At 54.0% G+C, this 25,993-nt stretch overlaps 2 protein-coding genes across 7 annotated transcripts in view; one reads left to right on the top strand and one right to left on the bottom strand.

Moving 5' to 3' along the window:
• Positions 1 to 19,468, top strand: part of CDK10 (cyclin dependent kinase 10) — a 26,579-nt gene extending 7,111 nt beyond the window's left edge. The window contains exons 2-15 of one of the 6 annotated variants that reach the window (XM_037877745.2): positions 12,276 to 12,374; positions 13,973 to 14,045; positions 14,407 to 14,478; positions 14,675 to 14,777; positions 15,006 to 15,087; positions 15,704 to 15,771; positions 16,001 to 16,053; positions 16,179 to 16,248; positions 16,390 to 16,449; positions 16,735 to 16,858; positions 16,933 to 17,072; positions 17,689 to 17,741; positions 17,823 to 17,944; positions 18,297 to 19,468. In XM_037877745.2, the coding sequence (XP_037733673.1) occupies positions 12,279 to 12,374; positions 13,973 to 14,045; positions 14,407 to 14,478; positions 14,675 to 14,777; positions 15,006 to 15,087; positions 15,704 to 15,771; positions 16,001 to 16,053; positions 16,179 to 16,248; positions 16,390 to 16,449; positions 16,735 to 16,858; positions 16,933 to 17,072; positions 17,689 to 17,741; positions 17,823 to 17,926 (1,098 nt within the window). In that variant the 5' untranslated portion in view covers positions 12,276 to 12,278 and the 3' untranslated portion in view covers positions 17,927 to 17,944; positions 18,297 to 19,468. Of the gene's footprint in view, positions 1 to 12,275; positions 12,375 to 13,972; positions 14,046 to 14,406; positions 14,479 to 14,674; positions 14,778 to 15,005; positions 15,088 to 15,703; positions 15,772 to 16,000; positions 16,054 to 16,178; positions 16,249 to 16,389; positions 16,450 to 16,734; positions 16,859 to 16,932; positions 17,073 to 17,688; positions 17,742 to 17,822; positions 17,945 to 18,296 lie in introns of those variants that run through there. The other 5 variants (XM_037877744.2, XM_043526064.1, XM_037877746.2 and 2 more) reach the window with 5 other exon arrangements.
• A 663-nt stretch (positions 19,469 to 20,131) lies between these two features.
• SPATA2L (spermatogenesis associated 2 like) lies at positions 20,132 to 25,047 on the bottom strand. The gene is made up of 3 exons (XM_037877742.2): positions 24,906 to 25,047; positions 23,977 to 24,283; positions 20,132 to 23,015 (listed from the first exon to the last, which is right to left on the bottom strand). The coding sequence occupies exons 2-3, from the start codon at positions 24,280 to 24,282 to the stop codon at positions 21,873 to 21,875; spliced, it is 1,449 nt and encodes a 482-aa protein (XP_037733670.1). The 5' UTR covers position 24,283; positions 24,906 to 25,047; the 3' UTR covers positions 20,132 to 21,872.
• Between the last annotated feature and the right edge of the window lie 946 nt (positions 25,048 to 25,993).

Genomic DNA, 25,993 nt, shown 5'->3' on the forward strand with positions numbered 1-25,993 from the left:
ACTTAGAATAAAGCTAGACATGTGAACAATCTGGTTCATTGTTTTTAAGATGTGTTTTCTCTGAAATACTTTTGTTCCAGACAAATGATCCTGTGCTTTAAGTAGGCTGGCTAGACACTCTATTTACCACTGTCATTGCTCTCAGAAGGAGCAGAATTGCAAGGTCTGAGCCATTCAGACCTGCTGAGGCAATCAAGTAAGTAGCAGGGGACTGCAGCTCAGGGCCTGATCTGAGAGTGGGAGAATCATGTCATTCCACCCAGAGCCAGGTGACGGCTAGGGGCCAGAGACCTTGGAGGGGATGCACTCTACAAAATAAGGAGGGGTCAGTTGTGCAGTTTGCCCGGTAACTGCAACCTGCAATTTCCCCAGCTCTGCGCCTGTTTGCCTCATTCCATAGCTCCAATAAATCCCCCAAGCGCATATGCATTGAGGAGAGCAAGCTCTTTCTGCACTGACAGGGCTCCAGTTTTCCCAAAAAACGGATGAGAAGAGAAAAACCAACCATTTCCAAGAATTCCTCCCTAAGCGCTCAAGCAGCCAAGTAATAATGAGCGACCTTATCAATAACGCTCGCAGATCACTACCAGCTGCACTGTAAATAGCCACATATAAAAACAAGTGGGAGCAGACCGTGGCAACAGGCTACTAATGTTCTGTGTTCAGCACTAAACAACTGACAAGGGTTATCAATGTTTGTCTTTTCTTTGCATCCCAAATTCTTACAGCTGAAGTCCGGCACAGTGTAGTTGGTAATCAGAGCAGGGAGTCCAGACAGCCAAATACACAGGAGCCGTCTCAGAAACAGCAAAGTTCGGCACCTTCACAGGAGCACAGCAGACCTGGTCAAGGCTCTGTTTCTATATCAACAAAGAAACTGCAGCAAAGTCAGATGTCTACTGGCAGTTCTTACAGACAAGGTAGGGGACAAACAGCAGGGCATTCAAACCACAGAACAAAACTAACCTCAGGGGAGTCACACCAGGGATGTGCGTGGCCCATTAAGGTCCCAGGGATGATCCTCAGTAATCACACCAGTTTTAACCCAGGTCACTTTTTAGGCCTAAGCTACTCAACAGCAATGTTCCCTTTTAATATGTGATTTTTAATGGGCCATAACAGGCCACAGACCGTGTGAAGTAGACCCAGATCTCAACATTTTGTCCCCTTAGAAGTTAGCTGGGTAAAACAGGTCTCAGGCCAGATGTTCTAAATCCACTCCAAAGACACACTGAGTCGGAAAATGACTGCTGGACATCCAGGAACCCTGGGGAAGCTAGCGACTCTATAGACACCACGCAGGAGGAGCTGATGGTACCATCCAGTATTGTTCAGTGGTTAATTGAACCATGTCTTCCTCCCTTTCCCAGAACGTCCTCCTTCAAGAGCACGCCCTTTTCCAGTCAAAGGCTTTGTCACCCTGGCTTTTTATCCACAGCTATGTAGGCTACTGGCCATTTCTAAGCATCTTTTTCCTGGGGCTTCCCAATCTTTGTCATCCCCCAGAACATTGTGTGTTTGGGCTGCAGCTGGTTTCTTACTTGCTATCACAAATGTGGCTTGTAGGAAAGTTCAAGGGAGGGAGGGCAAGTACTGGGCCCACCCAGCTGGCAGTTGTGGCCACCGGGAGAAGATGGCTTACTGGCAACATTACTGATCTACCTAAGCCACATCTTTGGGCACTTCCTGTCATCCCTAGACTCACTGCAACTCTCCTCCCCAGAGAAAAGACTTTTCATTTACTGGCTAGTAATAATCACTGAATTACATGCTTTTTCAGCCCCCACCTGAGCTCTCTCCAATTGATACATATAGTTTCTGGTCTTATCAAAGTGCACAGACCCTGGATCAGCGGATTATATAATAGTAATACCAAGCTCTCACATAATGCTTTTCACTCAGAGATCTCAGAGCACTTCCCAAGGGAGCCCTTTATTGCTACTAGTTCAGCATTCCCAGTCTGTCCAAGCAATAAAAGATGTAGAACCTTGGTTGGACTTTTATCCTCCAAACCTGGGCTGCATGTCAGAATGGGGGGGTGTCCCCATACCTCTGATCCATTAATGTCATACCCTGCCTTTTTGTGTGCCTTCATTTGTCGTTACAGCGTTGCTTGCAACGGTTGTGCTCTGACCTGTGGTTTGCAGTTGTGGGTTGCTCAGGAGGGCTGGGCTGTTGACACAGATTTTGTTTTTTCTGAAACATTTGTTTTGAAAATATTGCATCCAACATGAGAAAATGTCATCTTGACAAATAAAGAGGAACTGACCATAGAACTAAACATTATTTGGTTCTTTATATTTGTTTTATGAAAACAGAATAATCACCTAAAGTCCAAACCAATAAAAACTGTGTGTATCTACCTTTATACACACACACATATACAATTTCATGAAGTTGAAAAGAATTATGAGCCAGATCAGCTGGGAGAAAGAATTTAAACAGAGAAATGGGAATGATAATTGGGAACTATTTAAGAATATATTGCTAGATGCCCCCAAAGCCACAATCAAGACAGAAGACTACATTGGTTAAATAGCCAACCTGGCTTAGGGGGAAAGTGAAAGCCGCTATAAAAAATATATACATAACAAATGGAAAGAGAGGAAGTTGATAGAAATAAATATAGATAAGAAGGTTGATAGGGGAAGCAAAAGGACACAAGAGAAGTCTGTAACCAGGAGAGTTAAGGACAAAAAGTAGTTTTTAAGTGTATTAGGAACAAAAGGAATCCTAACAATGGTACTGGTCCATTACTAGATGGAGATGGTTGAACTGTAATAATGCAAAAAAAAAAAAAAAAAAAGAGCAGAAAAGCTCAAGAAATATTTCTGTTCTGTATTTGTAAAAAAGCCCAGGTGAAGTATTCATATCATCTGATGATGGTGAAATACTTTTCATTCCAACAGTAACTCAGGAGGATGCTAAACAGCAGCTACCAAAGTCATTCATTTTTAAATCAGCAGGTCTAGATAACTTGCACCCAAGAGTTTTTAAAAAGCTGGATGAGGAGCAGTCTGGATAGGTAGTATTGATTTTCAGTAAGTCTTGGCACACTGCGGAACTTCCAGAGGACTGGAAGAAAGCTAATGTTGTGCCAATATTTATAAAGAATAAACAAGATGACCTGGGTAATTACAGACATGTCAGCCTGATATTGATCCCAGGCAAAATAATGGAATGATACTAGACTTGATTAATAAAGAATTGAAGAAGGGTAATGCAATTAGCGTCAATCAACATGGATTTATTGAAAATACATCTTGTCAAACTAACTTGATAGGGATTTTTGATGAGATTACAAGTTTGGTTGATAAAGGTAATAGTGTGATGTAATATATGTAGACTTCTGAAAGGCATTTGATGTGATACCAGATGATATTTTGATTAAGAAATTAGAATGATACAACATCAACATGGTGCACATTACCTGGATTAAAAACTGGCAGGTAGTTTTCAAAATCTAATTGTAAACAAAGAATCATCATGGAATGGGTGAGTTCCTAGTGAGGTCTCACAAGGACCAGTTCTTGGACCTGTGCTATTTAATATTTTTATCAATGACCTGGGAGAAAACATAAAATCATCACTGATAAAGACTGAGGGAATGGTAAATAAGGAGGAGGGCAGGTCACTGATACAGCGTGCTCTAGATGTCCTAGAAACCTGGGCGCAAGCAAACAATGTGTTTCAGTACAGACACACGAAGGGTCATACATCTAGGAATACAGAATGTCGGCCACACTTACAGGATGGGGGACTCCATCCTGGGAAGCAGTGCAGTGACTCCGAAAAAGACTTGGGGGTCAGGTGCATGGGCAGCGCGTGAACCGCTGGCTGCGGGAAGCTAGCCTCCAACCCCGCCCCTTCCACCCGAGGCCCCACCTCTTCTGCCCCCTCCGCTGGAGCCCAGAGCCCCCTCCACCACGGCCATCGGCCCAGTCCCGCCCAAGGCTAGCATCCCAGCCCCAAAAGCCCCCACATCCCTGGAGTGCCAGGAAGGCGGGCGCTGTGTGGCTGCAGCCCTCCCAAACCCAGAGTGCTGGGAGGGTTGGCGGCGTGCAGCTCCAGCCGTCCCAGCTCCATAGCGCAGGAGGGTAGGTGGCCGTAGTCCCCACCCCCAGCTCCGGAGCATGGGAGGGCGGGCAGCCACAGTACCCAGAACACCCCAGAATGCCCCCAGCCCAAGAGTGCCAGGAAGGCAAGCAGCTGCAGACCTCCCCAAGCATCGGAGCATGGAAGGGTGGGAGGCCGCAGCCCCCGGAACGCCCCCTCCCCCCCCCCCGAGCACCAGGAAGGGGAGTGGTGTGTGGCCCCAGCCTCCCCAGCCCCAGCTGGAGCACTGGGGACTGGAGCTGCACACAGGGAGCAGTGGTAAGCAGGGAGCGGGGCCATGCCTGGCTGTTTGGGGAGGCACAGCCTCCCCCCGCCTATGCGACCCGCCGACCATGGTCAGGTGGGTAATCACCTGAACATGAGATCCAATGGGGTGCTGTAGCCAAAAGGGCTAATGCAATCCTTGGATGTATAAGCAGAGGAATACTAAGTAGGAGCAGAGAGAGTATATTATCTCTGTATTTGGCACTGGTGCGACCACTGCTGGGACCCTGCGTCTGGTTCTGGTACCCACAATTGAAAAAGGAGGTTGATACAGTGGAAAGGTTCGCAGACAAGCCATGGGAATGATTAAAGGGTGGAAAACCTGTCTGACAGTGACAGACTCAAGGAGCTCTTTCTACTGAGCTTAACAAAGAGAAGGTGAAGGCGTGACTTGATCCCAGTCTATCAGTATCTACCTGGGGGAAAAAAAAGTTTATAATAGAAAGCTCTTCAATCGAACAGACAAAGCTGTAACAAGCTCCAGTGATTGGAAGTTGAAGCTAGACAAATTCAGACTGGAAATAAGGTGCAAATTTTTAACAGTGAGGGTAATTAACCATTGGAACAATGTACCAAGGGTTGTCATGGTTTCACCATCACGGGACATTTTTAAATCAAGATTCGATGTTTTTCTAAAAGATCTGTTCTGGTTCAAGCTCAACTGCTGGCCTTGAAGCAGGAATTAATTCAGGGCTGTCCTAGGGCCCGTGTTATGCAGGACATCAGACTAGATTATAACAACAGTCCCTTCAGCCTGCCTTGTAATTCATAAATCTATGAAAAGCAATTAATATAAATTGATTACCCAGGGACAAGAAATACTATATGTGGGGTGCCCACCATTTCCACAGCTCTGTGCCTATCTGCCTCATATCCATAGCCCCAATATATCCCCAAAGTGTGTATGCAACGAGGAGAGCAAGCATTTTCCTCCTGCAGTGTCAAGGCTTCAGTTTTCCCCAAAAAGAAAAGAGGCACAAAGAGAGAGAGACCAGACACTTCCAGGAATTCATGCTGGGCCCTGTTCTCTCTAGCTGATCCAACAGCCAAGTAATGATGAGTGACCTTATAAACAGTAAACATTCTCACATCTCCAAGAGCTGCATTTTAAAAGACCATGACTATAAACAAGGAGGAGCAGACTGGGGCTAAGGCCAGGGCTACTAGCATACTGTGCCGCAGCATTAAACAACTGAAGAGGGCTCTCTTTCTCTCTTTCCTTTGCATCCCAAATTCTTCTTGCAGCTGATGTCCAGCAGAGCATAGTTCGTAACAAGTACAGGGAGTCCAAACAGCCAAAAAAACAGGAGCAATCTGAGAAACAACAGAGTTCTTCATGGGACCACAGCAATCTCTCTAAAGCTTCTGTTTCTAAACCAACAAAGAAACTGCAGCGAGGTCAGATGTCCACTGACAGTTCTTACGGACAAGGTAGGGGACATACAGCAGGGCATTCAAACCACAGAACAAAACTGACCTCAGGGGAGTCACGCAAGGCATGTGCTTGGCTCATGGATGCTCCTGACTGGATGATGACAGTTTTAAACCAGGTCAAGTTTTCTTTAGAACTAAGCTACTCAATAGCGATGTTCCCTTTTAATATGTGGTTTTTAATAGGCCATAACAGGCACACATGGTGTAAAATGGGCCCAGATCACAGATCACACCACACTGCCCCTATTGTAAATTTGCGGGGTAAAACAGGTCTCAGGCCAGATGTTCTAAATCCATTCAGAAGACACACTGGGTCGGAAAATGACTGCTGGACATCCAGGAGCTCTGGGGAAGCTAGCGACTCTATAGACACCAACGAGGTGGAGGTGATGGTAGCGTCCAGTATCGTTCAGTGGTTAATTGAACCATGTCCTCTTCCCCTTCCCAAGACCTGTTCGTTCAAGAGGGTCCGTTCCAGTCAAAGGTTACGTCACGCTGGCTCTTTATCCAAGTTTGCATGAGCTACTGGCATCTTTCCCCGAGGCTTCCCGCTCTTTGTCCTCCCCACAGAACACTGGGTGTTTGGGCTGCAGCTGTTTTCTTTCTTGCTATCGCAAATGTGGCTCGTAGGAAAGTTCAGAGGCAGGAGGGTGAGTAGCAGTGACCGGGCCACTCTGGTTGGCAGTTGTGGCCATTTGGAGAAGGCGGGTTACTAGCAATATCGCATTCACCGAAGCCACACCTCTGTGCATTTCCTGTCGTTCCCAGGCCCACTGCAACTCTCCTCCCCAGAGAAAGGACGTCTCGTTACTGGCTAGTAATAATCACTGAATTACATGCTTTTTCAGCACCCAGCTCTCCCCAGTTGATACATATAGTTTCTAGTCTTATCAGAAGAGGCTGATACTGGCTCAGTGGATTATAGAACAAGAATACGGAGCCCTCACAATGCTTTTCACTCACAGATCTCACTGCACTTTACAGGGGAGGGTATTACTACTCCCCTTTTACAGACACAGCGAGGGGCAGGGCCTTGCCCAAACTCATACATCAGGTCAGTGGCAAAGCTGTCCTGTCTCCTTGTCCGCTGCCCTGGATTATACAGCATAATCCATTATTCCTAGAGATGGGTTCAAATCCTGGACTGAATCGGAAAGAAACCTGTTTGGTAGGTCCCACCCTCAGTCCTCTTAAAAGGGCCATGCAGTTTGTACTGGTGACCTGTGCTCATCAGAGGCCCAGACTATTCATGGGTGCCACAGGTCAGACTTGTGATGCTTGGGTGGAAGGAGAGGGGAAAGGGGACCCCAGGTTAGAATGGCACCTGTGCTCACTTTGCCTGAACCCCCCTGTGCCACCACCTCTGGAAGTGTTTCCTGCGTACCTGTACCTGACTCTCCCTGTGTCCTCTCGTCACTAGTACAAGGTTTTCTGAACTCTTAGTTCAGTTAAAGCCCATTAGAGGAGATGCCATCTCCCAGACCCATATTGGATGAAGATCTGCTGAAGCCTGGACGTTTGTCTGGATAAATTATTTACCTGATTGCTAGATGCGTGCCCCTATAAAGTACAATCACGTCTCCTCACAAGTGGGCATATGGGTTTCCCCCTGTGTTTATACTCCAATGTAAAAATGCAGCAAGCAAGAGAGAATTCAGTCCTTTATACAAGGCTTGGTTTTCTTTCTCTATCCCTTTCCTGTAGAGACATTGGATAAACTGATGAAGAAAAGGGTTATCCCCAAAATTGTTGTCACTGGTCCCTTGGATGATGAAATGTCGAGTACTTCAGTGGACGATCTCCCTGAGTCAAAAACCATCAGGGATATAGCTGACAGCGGTTCATACAATGTGCACACAAAACCCAGCACTATAGCGGCTTACGAATTCAGAAAAGAAGCAGCATGAGCTCTGGCTCTGGAGAGTAGCTATTGCTCATAGCAACAATACAAAGACACCAGGATGTGATGAATGCCACCAAATAGGGCCAGTATACAACCCTGGACCCCACAACCATTAAACAGGAATCTGACACAACAAGCTCTTCCATGGTCTCACTTTCCTCAGCTCTATATGACATCTGGAGAAGGGCAGGAAATAGCTACATTTAAAGGTGAACTGAAAAGCTTGCTTCAAAATAAATATATGTAATCAATGGCTTAAGTGTGCAAGTCAGTAGCAGAATACGTGTGTGGGCAGACACATGACAGATAAATCACCATGGCAAACGATCTTCACCCCAAACGATCCCACAGTGTGTATGTGCAGCACCCTGGAAATGCGGCCACCTTGGGAGTGGAGGGCAGCAGAACACTGAGGGAGGGGAATTTTGGGCCAGGCCCCATCTTTATGTGAAGTGGCTCAAGCAGTCTTTAATGTCTCCGCAGAGTAGATGGGACCTTGGTTTTGAGGATCCTGCACTGAACTCTTTTAATCTACCAGACCTCAGAAGGAGAAGGGCTGAGATGATCCTGCTGCTGGGGTCTGAACCTTGTCATTCCAGGGAGCCTAAAGATTTCAGACCCAATTGTTATATGACAAACAGACCATCAGAAAATCATTTCTTCCTTCATTTAGATTCCAAGATCCAAGCTTAGGGCTCTGAGCTACCCCAGCAATAACTGATGACATTTTAAGCACCTAAAATGAAAATACTCCCTACTCTTTGGATATTAGTGATGCTATCAGCTGTAGCCACGAAAACACAGAAGAACCTTAAGCTCAGGTTTTGGCAGGTAAAAAGCCTTTCAGTTCACCTTTTATGTAAAAGCTATAATCTGCTAACTTGGCGCCAGAACCACAGAGTGTGAGATTTTTATTAGACTCCTCAGTTATAAAATATTTATTTGTAAAAAGCAGGTGAAATGTGTGTTTTAAGGCACATACCTAAACCCCTCATTATGGATCAATTTTAGGTTTAAGCAAATATTTGCCAAGAAGTGCTGCTTGGTACTGAAAGCTGATTTTCCAACAAATATTGTTTTATAAACTCTCCCTTTCCCATCAGGATACCCTATGTAGTAAGAGAGGCTGAGACATAAGCCCTTGTATCAGAGGCTTGGTATGAGGCAGGACCTGCTCACAGAATCTGGAAAGAACAGGGCTGATATTGCAGAAATACCCATTCCTAAAATGTGCTAGTCACAGAGTACTCACGCAAACATAATCCTGAATCGAGTGGTACCAGAACATCCCGATATCAAGGATGGTACAAAAACATCCCCCAAGGATAACAGGAACACACTGACCCCTCCTAAAAGATAAAGTCAGGATGACCATACGTAATAGAGAAGTTTTGAGTCAACCAACATGTACAAGGTGATGGGTTATAACTAATCACATCAGGGGGCAGTAACTACTATGTCAGAGGGGCAGTACTAACTTGTTTGTTTTGGGGTATAAAGATGTATCTCAGAGGGAGTATCTTTGTCTAGCCTAAGAAGGAACGGAGAGGTCCACCGTTCACTGAGCTGGTCCATTGTAACGGGCATACATGTGTTAGTGGTTTGGTAGAGTCTGCAGGATACTAATACCATGCTCTGTCGACAACAAACCTAGCTTGGTGCCTTCGTTCCTTAATGGATCTTGTGGTCGTTGGACAGTTTGCTAGAGGTCTCCCATGCCAGCTATCTGCGCAGGGCTGGGGCTGCACACAGAGGGAACACACACACGCAGCCAAACATCTATCAACATCTAACCTAGTGTTCAGAATCTCTGCATCTCTGGTCATCACAAAATCTATTCGCTCATCTGTATCAAGAGGATGATAATGACAAAACTAAGGACATTTTACTTACCTGTTAAAAAAATAATTTGCCTCACCTGAGGACCTTTCCGTTCCTTCCTAGGCTAGAATTTTGCAAGGCTATCCTACTCAGTTTTAAAAATTTATTAATATTAATTCAGTGCTGCTGGTGAGTATGGTCAGGAATTTAATAATGAGTGTACTTTGCACTACTATAGCAACTTCCATTCAAGGATATCAATGTGCTTTACAAATATAAATTAATTTAAGACATATAGTACTCTTGGGAGGTAGGTTGGTATCATTATCCCCATTTTACAACTGAGGAAACTGAAGCAGGTTACTCAGGAATTCCACAGCAGAGCCAGGAATGGAGCTCACGTCTCCCAACTCCAGACAGATTTAAATTTGACATGCTCTGCATTTAAAATCATTGAACTCATTGGAAGTTAAGAGCTGAAACACCTTTGTGAATCTGGGCCTTTGATCTTAGCTTTTAGTCTTTGTCCATTCCACCATGGCTGTCGAAAGTGTTTTCATTTTCCAAATATCTAAATTGCTTCTGACATTACTGGTCCAACTTCTGCCTCATGACACACAGATGTCCTCATTAAATAACACAGGTGAACATGATGCTGATCGCAACTTTTACCAGGCCTCGGAGATTTCTTACCTGCCAACTGTCCCTAACAGAGAGACAATCCTATCAGATTTCCAGTCCCTCCAATGAAATGCCAATGGTGTTAAAATGTCTACCCTATTCCTCTCTCCAACAGACAGCTTTCAAACATTGTCAGCTGTAATGTGTCACGATTAGCAGGTAGAGCAGGTTTCACTGCACTGTACATTATCTGCATTGCCTTACAACAAATTCTTACTGAACGAAATGAAAAAAACCACAAAGTAGCATCTGGTTAATTGTGTGTTATTGCTGAGGTGGGAGTTGTCTGTGGTACATGCACTGCTAGGCAAGCTGGCCATCTCCTTTCCCTCTCTATTACTCAGAGCTCCCAAGCAACCTGAACCCTCCAAATCTGGAATTTTTGAAAAGAGCAAGAGCATCATTGTTTTCTCTGCTTCAAAAAAAATGAGTTGTGGCCAGATCCTTACACAGTCCGCTGGTCTTCTGCCCGTTGCCTGAGGCCAGATCCTCTCTAGGTATTTCTACCATGCTCATCACCATGCCCTCTGAGCGCCATCCCAAACAGCATGACATGAAGCAGCTCACAACTGTCCATCATGTTCAGTGCGGAGGTCTGCCCCCTGTGAGAGGGCAGCTCCAGCAAGCTACGCTTCTTCCTGGCCCAAGCCCCCAGCCCCCAGGGACTGCAGCACACCCAGAGGGAACCGAAACCCCAGAGATCAGGATGGAACATCCCCTCCTGGATCCCGCCCTCTCCATGGACAACACAGCAATGTGGGCCCTCTCGGGACACTGGGGGTGCCACCTCTGAGGTGTAAAAACCGCACATAAGAACCACGTCATCCAAGACAGCGGCTTCAAACAAGGGGCAATCCTGGGAAAACCTGGGCAGGTGGCAACTCGCTCCCCGGGGCCCCTCCATGCCGCTCACCTGGCCTGCTGGGGCGCTCCCCACCCAGAGCCCCCTCCCCCCCCCCCGCTCACTGGGGCGCTCCCCACCCAGAGCCCCCTCCCCCCCGCTCACGGGGGCGCTCCCCACCCACAGCCCCCTCCCCCCCCGCTCACGGGGGCGCTCCCCGCCCACAGCCCCCTCCCCCCCCGCTCACGGGGGCGCTCCCCGCCCACAGCCCCCTCCCCCCCCGCTCACGGGGGCGCTCCCCGCCCACAGCCCCCGCGCTCCCCGCCCACAGCCCCCTCCCCCCCCCGCTCAGGGGGCGCTCCCCGCCCACAGCCCCCTCCCCCCCCCCCGCTCACTGGGGCGCTCCCCACCCAGAGCCCCCTCCCCCCCGCTCACGGGGGCGCTCCCCACCCACAGCCCCCTCCCCCCCCGCTCACGGGGGCGCTCCCCGCCCACAGCCCCCTTCCCCCCCGCTCACGGGGGCGCTCCCCGCCCACAGCCCCCTTCCCCCCCGCTCACGGGGGCGCTCCCCGCCCACAGCCCCCACCCCCCCCGCTCACGGGGGCGCTCCCCGCCCACAGCCCCCTCCCCCCCCGCTCACGGGGGCGCTCCCCGCCCACAGCCCCCTCCCCCCCCGCTCACGGGGGCGCTCCCCGCCCACAGCCCCCTCCCCCCCCGCTCAGGGGGCGCTCCCCGCCCACAGCCCCCTCCCCCCCCGCTCACGGGGGCGCTCCCCGCCCACAGCCCCCTCCCCCCCGCTCACTGGGGAGTTCCCCACCCACAGCCCCCTCCCCCCCGCTCACGGGGGCGCTCCCCACCCACAGCCCCCTCCCAGCCGCTCCCCACCCAGAGCCCCCTCCCCGCCGCTCACTGGGGCGCTCCCCACCCACAGCCCCCTCCCTCCCCGCTCACGGGGGCGCTCCCCACCCACAGCCCCCTCCCTCCCCGCTCACGGGGGCGCTCCCCTTCCCCAGCCCCCTCCCCGCCGCTCACGGGGGCGCTCCCCGCCCCCTCCCCGCCGCTGCTCCTCCCAAGCAGCCCCCGGTCGGCTCGTAGCCAGGAGGCCCTGCATAGCAACCGTCGCTAGAGACGCTGAGGGCAGGGTGGGCTAAGTCACGTACCGCGCCTGCGCGAGGAGGAGGCAACGGGTTGTGCACATGCGCCGTGGTGAAGCGCGTCATGGCGGAGGCCGCTTGCCCCGGGCAGGAGCCAGAAGTGCTGCGACTGAAGCGCCTGCGCGGTGGGGGCTTCTTCCCGGTGCCCCCGGGGGACAGGGTGAGCGGGGTGCCGAGTCCGAGCGGGAAAGGGTTAAGGCAGCGCCCCCTATGGAGCCGGGGGGGAAGGAGGGAGGGGTGGGGTGGGGTGAGTGGGGGTGCAGGGAAGGAGGGAGGGGTGACTGGGGGAAGGAGAGGTGGGGTGAGTGGGGGTGCAGGGAAGGGGGGTGGGGTGACTGGGGGGGAAAGGTGGAGCGGGATGACTGGGGTTGTGGGGAAGGAGGGAGGGGTGGGGTGACTGGGGGTGCAGGGAAGGAGGGAGGGGTGACTGGGGGAAGGAGGGGTGGGGTGCCTGGGGTGCAGAGAAGAGGGGTGGGATGACGGGGGAAAGGTGGGACGGGGTGACTTGGGGTGTGGGGAAGGAGGGAGGGGTGACTGGGGGAAGGAGGGAGGGGTGGGGTGACTGGGGGGGAAAGGTGGGGCGGGGTGAGTGGGGGTGCAGGGAAGGAGGGAGGGAGGGGTGCGTGGGGGAAGAGTGGGGGGGATGCCTCCAATCCAGAGCCCAGGGCGGGGTCCAGCGAGCCCTGCTGGGGTCCGGCCATGGGAAAGCCAAGGCCAGGCCCTGGATGTGCAGACAGGTGGACCTGCCCTCCCCCCCACACGCCCAGGCTGCTGGAGCGCGCTTTGCGTCTGCAGACCCCCAGGCTGTGGAAAGCGCGGCGGTGATGGTGCCGATCGACAGGCGGACGTCGGCTCACAAATTCAGTTTCCACGTTTGCACGCGCAGTGGCAGTAACGGGGCGTGGAAATGACAGACGTGTTTGCAAACACAGAGTTGGGAACATCTGGCCAGATGATGGGCACAGCCCAGTGATAGCTGGCGAGGGGCGCCATTGCTCTCACCCCATTTCACAAAGCAAATCAACGGCAGGTTGCTTTGTGAAGCGTTAGCTAGAATAGTGTCCAAACAGTAATAATCCCATAAGCATTACACTAACTCTTTGCTTATAGCATGATGCCCTGAGCCTTTCTGAAGCTCTTACATTTGCTGTCCAAAGGCTGAAATGCTGTCATATAGCTGTTCTACCCTATAGTGCAGGGGTTCTCAAACTCCATTGCACCACGCCCCCCTTCTGACAAGAAAAATTACTACACTGCCCTAGGAGGGGGTGACCAAAGCCTGAGCCCACCCAGGCCAGAGGGGGGCCAAAGTCAAAGCCCACAGACTTCAGCCCCAGGTGGGAGGGCCTGTAACCTGAGCCCTGGGCTGAAGCCCAAGCCTGAGCCCTGCCGCCCAGGGCTTAGGCTTCGGCCCTGGGCCCCAGCAAGTCTAACGTCAGCCCTGGCGACCCATTTAAGGAGGTGCTGACCCACAGTTTGAGAACTGCTGCTATAGTTGTTAGACCATGCTCATCACCCTAGTAGCTGAGCGCCTTCCAGCTGCGCATTAAGCAACATAACTCACATCTGTCTTGGTTTCATGCTGGTGGTATACAGCTGTGTATCAGTCTAGCAGCAATGACATATTCCAGCTTCTGGAGGGCTCCATTTACAACTAACTTCACAATGAAAATCATAAGCCCTAATCATTGAACACTGTCCCCAAGACAGCTCTGGCAAGGGGGCTGGCTGGTCTATGATATGGCTCTCTGTTTTCAGCTGGGAAGGTGCCGGAGTGTGAAGGAGTTTGAGAAGCTGAATCGAATTGGGGAAGGGACCTATGGCATCGTCTGTAAGTGTTGTGTGGGCTGCAGGCTTCAGCAGCGGCAGCTGGTTTGCTTCCTGCAGTAGGGGGCGCTGACAGCAACTCCTCATGACCCAAGACAGTGGAAAATACTCAGTGGCACAGGTCCCTCGGCGTAAGGGCAGCCCCAGCACAGGCTGAAGCCCATCTTCCAGGATCTGGTCTGTTCCCCAGTGATGAGCACATCAGTTTGGGGGCGGGAAGGGGCTTTCACTGTTTACCCCCCAGTGTTGAGAGGTGATGGTTAACGGTTCACTTGGTGACTGGTGTCAGTGGTGGATCAGGCATTGGCTTTGCTGTGAGACTTGGCTTCCAGGTACTGACCGCATGGTGTGTGTTACTGTTTCAGACCGTGCTCGAGATACCCAGACGGATGAGATTGTGGCACTAAAGAAGGTGCGGATGGACAAGGAGAAAGATGGTAAGGGGAGAGGAGAAGGGGAGTTGCTGTTCCTAGGAAGCTCTGGGGTAAAGCTGGAGTTTTAGGGATGGCGAGGGCTCTCTTAAAACACTTATTCAGAAATGTGGTTAGCCCTGCACAACCACATCAGAGCCTCGAGTCAGGCCAGGGGACTGGAGGGGGAGTTCTAATGCGTGACTCAACAACCACTCTGCAGGAATCCCCATCAGCAGCCTGCGGGAGATCACCCTGCTTCTGAAGCTTCGGCACCCCAATATCGTGGAGTTGAAGGAGGTTGTTGTGGGGAACCATCTGGAGAGGTAACAGTCCCACAGTACTGGCCCTGCACCTGCTGTCCCTTCAGGAGGAGGTGGTAGGTCCTGTCTCTCCCACCCCTATATGCCATGTGTCACAGTACTGTCCCTGCTCTTGGCAGGAATGGTAGTTGGATGACCCCTGGTGGTGATGGAGTGTGCGCATTGAGGTGGGGGTGGTCAGCACAGTAGAACTGCAGTGAGGTGACTGACTGTGGTATGTGTCTCCTGCAGTATTTTCCTGGTGATGGGTTACTGTGAACAGGATCTCGCCAGCCTTCTTGAGAACATGCAGACGCCCTTTTCTGAGGCTCAGGTACAGGTGGATTGTGCGGGTGCATTACCACTCCTACCTGTAAGAGGGAGCTGTGGCTCTCGCCAGTGCAAGCAGGCTACCGGCATATACTGCTCAACTTGCAGCCAAGGATGCAGATTCCAGCCCAGAGCATTGAGGCAGTCTGCGTCAATAGTGTTGGTGGAGCTGGTGGTGGGCACTGGAAGACAGATGCCAGTCTGTAAATTGGCTGTCAGTCATCAGGTCACATGATCTGATTTCATCATAACTTGGCGACCTCTTTCCCCTGTTTGGCATAGGGTAAAATAATCTAACCCCCTTGGCCCTCTGTGATATGGGGCATTGCCTGCTGCCTGCATTAAGTCCTGTAAGCATCACTGCAGTTAGAACACCCCTTTGTTACAATGTTTTGGGTCTTGGGCTCCAAACTAGGGTGCACGGCTTTGCATTGACCTTGAGCTTCTGCATAAAATGAACCAGGGCATAAGCTGTCAGCAGCTGTTAGTCAGGTTGCTTCATGCACGACTGGAAGGCACTGAGATACTAGAGTGATGGGGGCAGGGTAGGAACCAGTGCAGATACATGTTAAGTACTAATGTGATGCTGTCTTGCTAATCCTGTCTCCCACCGCTCGCAGGTGAAGTGTATCATCTTACAAGTACTCAAGGGCCTTCAGTATCTTCATGAGAACTTCATCATCCATAGGTAAGGGGCAGAGTGAAAGGCACTGTGGGTAAAGGGCTTGTATGGGAGGGCCACTAGGTAATGGACTGGGCATTGGGAGCCAGCTGTGCCACTTGGGCTGTTTTCTTGGCTCTCAGTGGAACAGAGGGAGGCCCTCTTAGAGCAGCAGGTACTTTGGGCAGCATGGAATGGCCCTAGGTGAAGCATTGCCCTAACACAACCATCAGTAACTGGCTTCTTTCTGATGCAGGGATCTGAAGGTGTCTAATCTGCTCATGACCGATAAAGGCTGCGTGAAGATTGGTAAGCTCCCCTGTCACGTTTGCTAACGCAGCTCCAGAGATGCTTCCAGCTTTCTCATTTTGCAATGCAGAGGCAAGGGCAGTAGCTGGCCTGCCTTTTGACCTTGAATCTGTCCTTTCTTGCAGCGGATTTTGGGCTGGCTCGTGCTCATGGTGTGCCACTAAAACCAATGACCCCTAAAGTCGTCACTCTCTGGTGAGTAGGCTCTGCTTAGTGCTGAGTGAGTCACCCTATCATGGACCCCCTCGGAGGCTGTGGGTCACCCATGCAGTCAATCTGGGACAAGTTTTGGGAGCTCCACCGATTGGTAATTCCTGCATTCATTCCGTTGCACAGGTACCGGGCCCCAGAGCTGCTGCTGGGAACGACGACCCAGACCACGGGCGTAGATATGTGGTAAGGGGATCTCGTATTGGAGAGTAACGCTCTTGCCAGGAATTTGCAGTTATGAATTTGCAGAACTATCTGGGGGACAGCCAGGGACGGATTGGGGTCAGGGCAACAACTTGGTACTTCAGGAAGCAATGTGCACATCTGTATAAAGATCTCCTACGGAACCAAAGCCAAGATGGGTCGATAGCAACAGGACGGATCTGCTGCTGGGGGCAAAGGAGGAGGAGTCTGATCAAGAGATTCATGTGCCTGATTCCTACTAATCCAGGAAGCCTGTTCCCTCCCCAGGGCAGTGGGATGTATCCTCGCGGAATTGTTGGCCCACAAGCCGTTACTCCCAGGCAGCTCAGAGATTCACCAGATTGACCTGATAGTGCAGCTGCTGGGGACACCCAATGAAAACATCTGGCCAGTAAGTGCTCGCTTTGCATCGCCCACCCTCCACACTCTTCCCTGACCCTTACATGTGTCTCCCTGTCCCCCCAGGGCTTTTCCAAGCTGTCCCTAGTGAGCCAGTACACCCTGCGGAAGCAGCCCTACAACAACCTCAAGCACAAGTTCCCATGGCTGTCGGAGGCTGGGCTTCGTCTGCTCAACTTCCTCTTCATGTATGACCCCAAGAAGAGGTAAAGAGCCATCTGCAGCCCACTGCAGGCCATGGAACTGCCAGTGTGATGTGGGGCCCAGGCTTCTCGGTGGATGGTGGGTGGTTCCTGCCAGGCAGGGCTGTTCCCCTCCAGTGTAAACAGCTGCAGTGTGTGGGGGAGCTGTCAGCTCCCAGGAAGCACTGGGCAGTCCCGAGCTGGGGGCTCATTTGCATTGTAATCAGCTCCTCCCCTGAGGATAGAGCAGATCAAGGCAAACCAGCTGGGCCTAAGGAGCTGTGCCAGTTCCTGCAGTGCTGCCTTGCTCCCAGGGCTGATCCCCACGCCCCCAGGCGTTGCTACCCCCTTTGCCCTAAGACTGGGGGGTGTCTGTCCGTTTTAGGACAGGGTTGTACTGCCCCGGCCAGATGCTGTTGGCAGGCAGGGCCTGCGGGATTAGGCAGAAGGAACCCAGCGTGGGATGTACTGCGCATTGTCCCTCTGGACAGGAAGTGAACGCAGCAGCCTGGTCACAGCCTTGCTGAGCTGCTCGGGCGCAAGGAAGGTCTCACTTTTATACAGAGGTTTCCTGAAGAAGCAGCGGGAGTGTTTGCGGGGGACGATGGACTTTTCCTGTAACCTGCATTTGCCTCCCCAGGGCGACAGCGGGAGACTGTCTGGAGAGTTCCTACTTCAAAGAAAAGCCCTTGCGTAAGTGACTCCACTGTGCTGTTGAGGCCTGCGGGACTCTGAGCCTTCCTTGAAACTCACTTCCTCTCCCCTTCTCCCCAGCCTGTGAACCGGAGCTCATGCCCACCTTCCCCCACCATCGCAACAAGCGAGCTGCTCCCGTCAGCGCCGGGGCGGAGAGCCAGGGCAAGCGCGGCAAGCCCTGAGGCTGCACGTCCTGCCGGGTAAGAACTGTCTTCTCTCTCCCCTGGAATCTGACCAGCAGTGACCCAGCCCTATTGCAACCCAACAGGGGAGGCATAAGCCTCTCAATTCGGGATGAACTGAGTGCTTAGGAGAGTGCAGGGCAGAAGCCCCTGCCCCAGCTCCGCCAGTGCCTCAGCCCTGACCTGCAGCCTCCCACGCTGCCCTGCTGATGCTCCTCACCAAGAGCACTACCTGCTATTCCAGCCCTTGGGCCTCTCCTGAGTTGAGACGTTCACAGCTGGCAGGGGGTTGTGATGGGGACTGGACAGAACCACAGGTGCCTGGAGGCCAAAGCACTAATGGGCTGCCCCACTTCACTTTCTGCCCCAGGATTCTGAGGTTCAACTGCTTGCAAAAGACGGGAGCCTAGCTCGTGTTGGGAGTGCAGACTGGGAGCCAGTTTTCCCAGTTACTTGTCAGGAGAGGAGCCTTGGTGTACTGGCCCACCTGGGAGAGGCACAGCCCCACCTGTGAGTGGGGAAACGGACCTCCCTGTCAACGTGCTGCTCTTGCCCAAGAGGGCGCCTGCTCCCTCCTATGGGCCTCTTCAGTCCCAGGACTGAGTGAGTTTTTAAGTGCAGACTCTCATTCCCAGAGGCTGCACGTGGCGCCACGCGTTGGGGTGCTCGTCCCTGCCTGAGTGAGCGTGCGGCCTGCAGCACTCCCAGCTCTGCTGCCTCCAAGGCAGCTTGTGGTTCTCCCGTGCCCCACAGGGCTCAGGCCATGCTTCAGAGGACCCAAAGTTCCCACCCCACTCTCAAGAAGCTGGTGGGCTCCACAATGGTAACAGCCTCAGCCAGTCTGTGTGATTAGCTACTCCCATGTGGATAAATCCTCAACTTGTGTTCTTCTGGGTAAGGTTTGGATAAAGATGCGGATAAAGGGACCATCCAAAGCAGACGATGGGAAGGCTCTGGGAGCCGAAGGAGGATTTGTAACCAGCTGCTATAGGACCCAAGGCAGACGCAGTACAAGCTCCTCTTGACCTGTCGATATTCTCAGGGTGCCTCCTGCTGGGGGGTTCAGTGCTGGCTAGGAGGACGGTACCCCAAACTTCCACTCAAATGCAGCTGCTGGAGATACGCTCAAGGGTCGTGGATTGTTCTGTCACCTTTGCACAAAGAGAGCAGTGAGGGCAAACTTCGTATCTATCCTGCATCCCTGTCCACCCAGTGCCAGTCGCATCCTTCATGGCGGCTGGCCCATCACCAGCCCCTCGGGTTGGATCCTTCTACCAGGCAGAAGCTCCAAGGAAAGGGCAATGTGTAAACACATTCCTATGGGCTGAAAGGAACCTCCAGCCCTGCAGTGTTTGCCTTGACCCCTAGGTAGGCAGCCAGGGGCAAGACGTGCTGGCCAACCCTGAATGGCTGCTGGGTTTGTTACAAGCTGCAGGCCTTGCCCAGCTCACTGTTGATAGAAAAGTCCCTTCGTTCTTTATTCCTCATTGGGGTTCATGTGATCCTGCGCGCAATAAAATATCGTGCTAGTGTCAGCTGTAATGGATAGTCCTGCAGAGCTGCTCTCCTGGCCAGCTAGCTTCTTTACCCCAGGCAGCCGAGCCAGCGCAAGGCAAGAATGGCTACCCTTTGCATGGCATCTCCCAGCCAGAGCCCTCGGGGCATCACAGCTCTCCCGTCACCTAACACTGCCCAGGGCGGGGAGTGCAGTCCTAGAAACACAGTGTAGTGACCTAGCTCAGAACTCTCCTCCCTCCCCACCGAGCACCCCGGGGCTGCAGTGAGAAGCATTCCCAGCCCAGCTGCAGGTGAGGGGATGGCTTCGTGCGCTCCCCTCAGCCAGTGTACTGCAGCAGCGACATCACTTCCTCCAGTAGCTGTGCCTACCTTGGAATTCCACCCCAGCAGGGGCCTGAGCCAATCCTGTTTGTCTTGTGCTGAGAGCTCAAGGCTTCTGACTCATTCTCCTGTGACACACTGCACTCTCAGCAGCTTGGGTAGCCACAGCTTCCCCTCTACCCGTCATCACCTAGAGCTTCTGAACAAGATCACCCTCTGTTAATGAGCCACTGACCTCAGTGAGTTAAGGACATGAAAGGCTGAAGCAAGAGCCGCTGGTAAAGGGCAGGTGGAATTTGTGGGGGCATGGGATGAACTCACGCTGCTCCTGCTCCCACACCCTACCCGGGAGCCAGAATACCAGGCTAGCAAGAAAAACACTTTATTACGTAACTGTGGAGGTAATAGAGAATGTTTGTTCTTTGTTCTGAGGAGAGCAGAAATGAGGTGAGGTTTACCAGTCAGCGCTGAGTTGGGAAGGGGGCCTTACCCAGCCAGAGGGGCTGGGGTACTTGGCCAGTGCAGACTGACAGTGGGCCAGCGGAAAGGCAGGTGTGCCCTGGAAGGTACAGCACCCAGCACTGGATCTGACCTGGGGTGGGTTTTCGGGGCGGTTCTCTTTAGCGCCTGGCTCCTGGCACTGATTCCAGCCACCTCACACTGAAACGGGGACGTCCCCAGTGTTCTCAGCTTCCCCTTTCTGAGTCTGAGCTGGGAGCCCGAGCAGTGGTACTCTAAATAGCATAGCAAGAGGGGGCCTTGCCCACCCCCAGGCCACAGCAAGAGGCAGCTCCCTTTCTTTTTGGCTTTCCTGGGTCCAGCATCCTGCTGCCTTTGTGTTTCCAGCTGGGTTGTGCACACAGGCACATGGGAAGGGGATTGGCTGTCATTTCCAGGAGCCAGTGCCCATTCCACTTAACCCTTAACGTGGAGGGAGAAGCTTTGGTCTGCCCCAAAGCACCCACCAGCTTCCCGGGAAAGGTGCAAGCAGTGACCTAGGCGGAGGAGTAGTCCCGAGACATCAGAGCTGAGCCCTGGGGAGATGGTAACTGAATCCCTACAGCTCTGACCAAGGAGCTGGAGCATCAACCATAGCACAAAGGAACTCCTAATGCATTGCATCCCATGGGACTAATGGTGTAACCCTTCCTCCGACCTCCAGCAACCATTGACTCTGGAGAACCCAAAGCGCACAGCGCTCATGAGGAAAGGTATTTGGTGCTAGGGGATACTGCAGTGCAAGAGCCTAGCTTGCTAACTCCCTGAAGGCTTTAAACTCACCCTGAGCAGCTGAGCCAGGCAGGATGAGGGAGACACATCACCCAATAAAGGGCAGATGCACACAGCTAAAAGTGTTTGTCATTTCCTTCTGACCCATGAGTCTGGGGCAAAAGCTGCTCTAGCTCAAACCCCCAGGGCCAGAAGGGGCCAGGGCCCAGCCTAAACCCACACACTTCTTCCTCTGGGCACCTTTTGTCCCATCCAGAACCTTAAGGCCAGTCAGCCTGAGAAGCAATGGGTAGGACCAGCATGAGGTGGGAAACAGCACAAGATCTTCCCCAAAGCCATCTTCTCTCCTGGGGCAGAGCTGTCCACATGGGCCGTGCCACAGAGCACCTGGACGGAGCAGTGTCCTTCCACCAACTCCCAGGAATTGCTTGAAAAAGAGCAAGTCTCTTGTTTCTCCTTGTCCTTACCTAGGTCCGATATTTCAGGCTGTCCTGAGAAGCCTGTGAGCTAAGAGGCCCCAGCTCCTCTGGCAGAGGGAAGCTAGAGCAGTGACTAAGCAGGGCCAGGAGATCATGCCAGAGACACAGCAGAGGCCGATCCCTGGAATTGGCTCATAGGAGTTGGGAGGGAAGAGTAGTAGTGTTGAACGTAGGGCAGGGTTAGTGTAGGCAGCTACAGCAGGGGAGGATCTGGGGCAAGTCTCTAGGGAGCACTGCTCTATCGGGGTGGGGGAGGGAAAGCAGCTCTGCCACCAGAGGTTTCCCCTAGAACAGAACCAGGTGGCATCAAGCAAGTCCTGATGCTTCCGCCAGAGGTAGGATTTGGTTGGCATATCCCACAGCATTTGCAGGCCCTGGGGAGGCAGCTCGTCCTGTAGCTAGGGCCGAGCCCCAGAGCCTTCGTTCAGCAGCATGTCCACCTCGGTCCTCTTTAACCACAGGAGCTTCTGCTTCTCGCTCTGCAGTTCCTCCATGCAGTGGCTACTCCTGCAGGTCTGCATGGCATCGCAGCCGCTGGCATGGAGCAGGCAGCATGTGGCACAGCAGTAGGAAGGGAGAGCACCTCGGATCAGGCATGAATGCAGCTGGTAGCACGGTGACTCTAGCACCTCCCTTTCGCTGCTCTCTAGCCATGGGGCAGCAGGCGGTAGCTCCCATGGGCTCTCTGCAGCCTTTGGCCAGATGCTGGCAGCTCTGCACTCCAAGGGCATAACCTTGCCAGCAGAGCGGGGCATTAGGCAGCTTGCTGCCCCGTGTGGCTCGAGCACTGCAGTGTCAGAAGGGGAGCTCAGAGCAGGATTTGTGCTCTCCACATTCTCAGGAGAGACTGAGTCACTGATCCTGCTAAGCTCCCGTCTTAAGGAGATAAAAGAGAAGGCAGCAGCCTCTGAGTTGGGCCCATTTCTATAAGGCTGCTCCTGGCCGGACTTGCTAGCCCCCCCGTTGTCCCAGATCCTTCCCTCATTTCCCCCGAGATCCTCAGGACAAGGTACTCCAACAGCCTCACTCCACAGGTTGGAGTTCTGTTCCCAGATGGAAGGCCTATGTAGCTCCTGGGAGGACAAACCCCATGGGGATGATTGCAACCTGGCTCCCAAGGGGGCACTGTATAGATTCGCAGCCTCTGGGCTTTTCAGCTCATCCCCATAGAGATCAATGCTTTCAGCACTGCCAGGAGCCGCCTTGGCTCTGGGCTCTCTGCCTTTCGGCCATCTAACAAGTCTCTTCAGCTTCTCCACACAGTCATGCAGGTCCCTGGCGCCCCTTCGCACCTGTAGCAGGTCTTCAGCAGACACTGGGCATGGCCCGAGCTGCCGTAGGATCTCCCCCAGGATCTCACACTCCACCCTTGCTGCAAAGAAGCCACAGGCAGCTTGGAGAAGCTCAGCTCCCGGGGGTGGGTGGGACACCACGAGGTGATGGTCATCTCTCTTCACATATCCCATCCTGTGGAAGCTCTTTGCGATGACACTGTCTGACAGCGCTGCCTGTAGGGAGTGCACGTACACCCCCGAGAACATCTGTAACAGAAGCACCGCGTTATTTGCTGAGCACACAGCTAGTCGACCCCCAGCCAGTCTAACCAGGTGACGTCGCCACTCCTCCCTAATGAGCAATTAGTCACCCTGTTAGCAATCAGCACCACCAAGCCCATGGCAGCCTGAGCACACCTTGAATTCTCAGCCCCCGCCCAACAGCCCAAAGCATGGTCACTGCAGGCCACCACTAGCCTCCAGACTGCCCCCGTGGGGAGGGCGCTCCAGGCAGCACAGCCACCAGAGGATGCCACAACTCCCTGTGGTGCCCCTCCTCACCTTGGTTCACCTTCCTGTCTAACATCAGCTGCGGGTGCCTCAGGACCTGCCCCTGCTGCATCGGGGTTCCTTTGGAGACACGACCCACTCCATCAAGGAACCAGCTAGTCTCAGGTCCTACACAGCCCTAAGCCCATGGCCCATTTCTGTGGCTTTCCCAATCATGTTGCTAAGATCCTTGAACCCAAGACTGTGCGATGGTCATACAAAGAGTAACACTGCCCAGAGACGAAGTACCTCTACCCCTTCACATTCTAGCCACTCGGGGCCATATAGGCACAGGCAGGGTTTCCATCATGGTGGAATCCCTTTGTCTAAAGGCCCTACACACCCCTATGCTGCTTCAGCAAGGATCGTTCCTGACTCCTGGTACTGGGGTTAGACTGCGCCTCTCCCATTGAGAGGGTCTCTTTAACAAATCCCAGATCTGTCTGGGCACGAGTGTAATCATCAGCTACACAAGGGAGGGCCTGAATATTCTATTCCCCTGGGGAATTTGGAGCCAGGAAATCTGTGCTGAAGTCCCTGGAGTGACCCTCTCTCTCTTCAGTGATTTGCTCGGAATGGCCCCTCCACACTGCTTCAGCAGCTCCCTGTCTCTATCCAGCATGCCCAAGAGACACACCGGTGCAGCCAGGCGGCACCATGACCACACACCAACGCTCACCTTGATTGTGCTGAACTCCTTGCGCCAAGGGAGCAGGTGTAGATTGACAGCTGCCAGCTCAAGGACCTCAAAGGCCCTGGCCAGCCCCCTGAGTGCCAAGGGCAAGTCGTCCCATCCCTGAAGGCTGCTGGCGAGCGTGGCAAAGACGTCGTTCCGCAGGGTGCAGTGCAGCTCCGGATCCTCCAGCAGGCGCTGCCACAGCAAATCCCACAGGGCCAGGTCAGTGCAGACCCCAGTGTGGCCCCTTCGGAAATCCCTCTCCAGACACTTCCTGTACTCCTGCTGCACCAGGGCGCTGGAGCCCATCCTAGACGGCAGAGAGGGCAGGGGTGAGCGGCGAAGAGCCCACGAATGGCAGCACCCACCCAGGGCCACCAGAAAGTCCCGGGCAACCCATATAGGGGCAGCTTTGCCCTGCCCTGCCCCGCTCCAAGTCCACCACCAAGAGTCAGGACAGCTTCCCCCCCCCTTAGCGATTCCCTCAGACACTGCCAGCCACCCCTCCCCGGGGCTGGAGGGACTGCGCTGCCCCACTTCTCAGCAGCCGGTGCCCTGCCTGGGGAAGGGGGCTGGGGGGGCGGGGCCAACCCTTTGCCTCTCCCTCCAGGACTGGCCTGGTCACCCCCAAAGACACCTTTGATACCCAGACATACCCGGCCCCTCCCTCTGGTGTAGGGGGCAAAAGGGGGAGGGGCTGAGACACAGAGACCCCTCCCCCATCCTTGGGGTAAGGGGCAGGGGCTGAGAGGCCACGCCCCCTCCGTAGCGTCAGGGGGGTTGCGAGGCGGGGGCCACGCCCCCTCTGTGGCGTGGGGGGGCTGCGAGGCGGAGACCACGCCCCCTGTGGCGTGGGGGGGGCTGCGAGGCGGCGGCCACGCCCCCTGTGGCTTGGGGGGGCTGCGAGGCGGGGGCCCCCGGGCTCCACTCACCTGCCGGCCCGGGGTCTCTCCGCTCCTCCGCCAGGCAACAAGTTCCGGTTTCCTCTCGTTCCGCCCCCTGGCCCGCGGTGGTCACGTGCCGAGAGGCGGGGCTTCCCGACGCCCCGCCCACTGGAGGGGTTAACCCTCTCCGTGCCGGGCCCAGGCGGGCTGTGTCGCCGGGGGCCCCTGAGCTCGGCATCGGGCGTGGAGCTGCAGGGGGGCCTGGTTCCCCCGTGGGACGCCTGCGGAGCCCAGAGAGGGGGGCTGGGCCTGGCCAGAGACCGCACCCAGGGACCCCTGCCCAGAGCACCCCAGGGCACCCACCCACCTGCCCCCGTCCCACTTGCGGCACCCCCGGCAGGACCCCCCACCCCAGGGCACCCCCAGCCCCCCTGGGGCTTCTTCCTTGTCCCACCCAGAGGCTTCTGTCCGCCTGCCCATCCCCATCCCACCTGCGGCACCCCCAGCAGGACCCCCCACCCCAGGGCACCCCCAGCCCCCCTGGGGCTTCTTCCCACACCCCTCTCCCTGCCAGAGGCTTCCGCCTGCCTGCCTGCCCCCATCCCACCACAGCACCCTGGGCAGAGCCGCCCACCCCAGGGCACCCCCAGGCCTGGAGGCTTTTGCCCAGCCATCTGCCCCCGTCCCACCCCAGAACTTGGCTGGGCCAGTGGGAGGGCAAGAAGCCACTAGCCACACTAGTGGTGCCCAGCAGACCAGGATCTCCCCAGGGCACCAGCGCCTTCCCTTGGCCTCCATTCCTGGCCTCCGCAGAGGCCTCGCTAGCTACTGCCACCCCCTCAGCCCATGGCCACAGCACAGCTCTGCTGACTGGAAGCCACATTGCCCCCAAACCCTCCATGCAATGGCGGTGGTCACAGGTAGTGGGTAAATGCACCCAACACAGGGGAAACCCCCTCCCCACCCAGCCTTGGCCAGGGTCCCAGCTCGAGCCCCTCAGCCTGCTGTGGTGACAGTCCGCCTGTCACTAAGGGGGATACTCCTGGTTCCAACGCTAGATGGTGCCGTGGGGCTAGAACCAGCCCCACTGAGCACAGCACCTGGGTGGGGAGCTGTGACCACTGGAGCAGGGTTAT

This window comes from Chelonia mydas, chromosome 12, assembly GCF_015237465.2.
Source record: "Chelonia mydas isolate rCheMyd1 chromosome 12, rCheMyd1.pri.v2, whole genome shotgun sequence".
Taxonomy (NCBI): Eukaryota; Metazoa; Chordata; order Testudines; family Cheloniidae; genus Chelonia; species Chelonia mydas.

What these genes read in the sequence shown, in the direction of transcription:
- SPATA2L (XM_037877742.2), bottom strand. Translation starts at nt 24,282, where the DNA reads ATGGGCTCCAGCGCCCTGGTGCAGCAGGAGTACAGGAAGTGTCTGGAG. An exon ending in AGGAGTTCAGCACAATCAAG is followed by an intron (nt 23,016 to 23,976) that starts GTGAGCGTTGGT and finishes CTTCTGTTACAG; the next exon opens with ATGTTCTCGGGGGTGTACGT.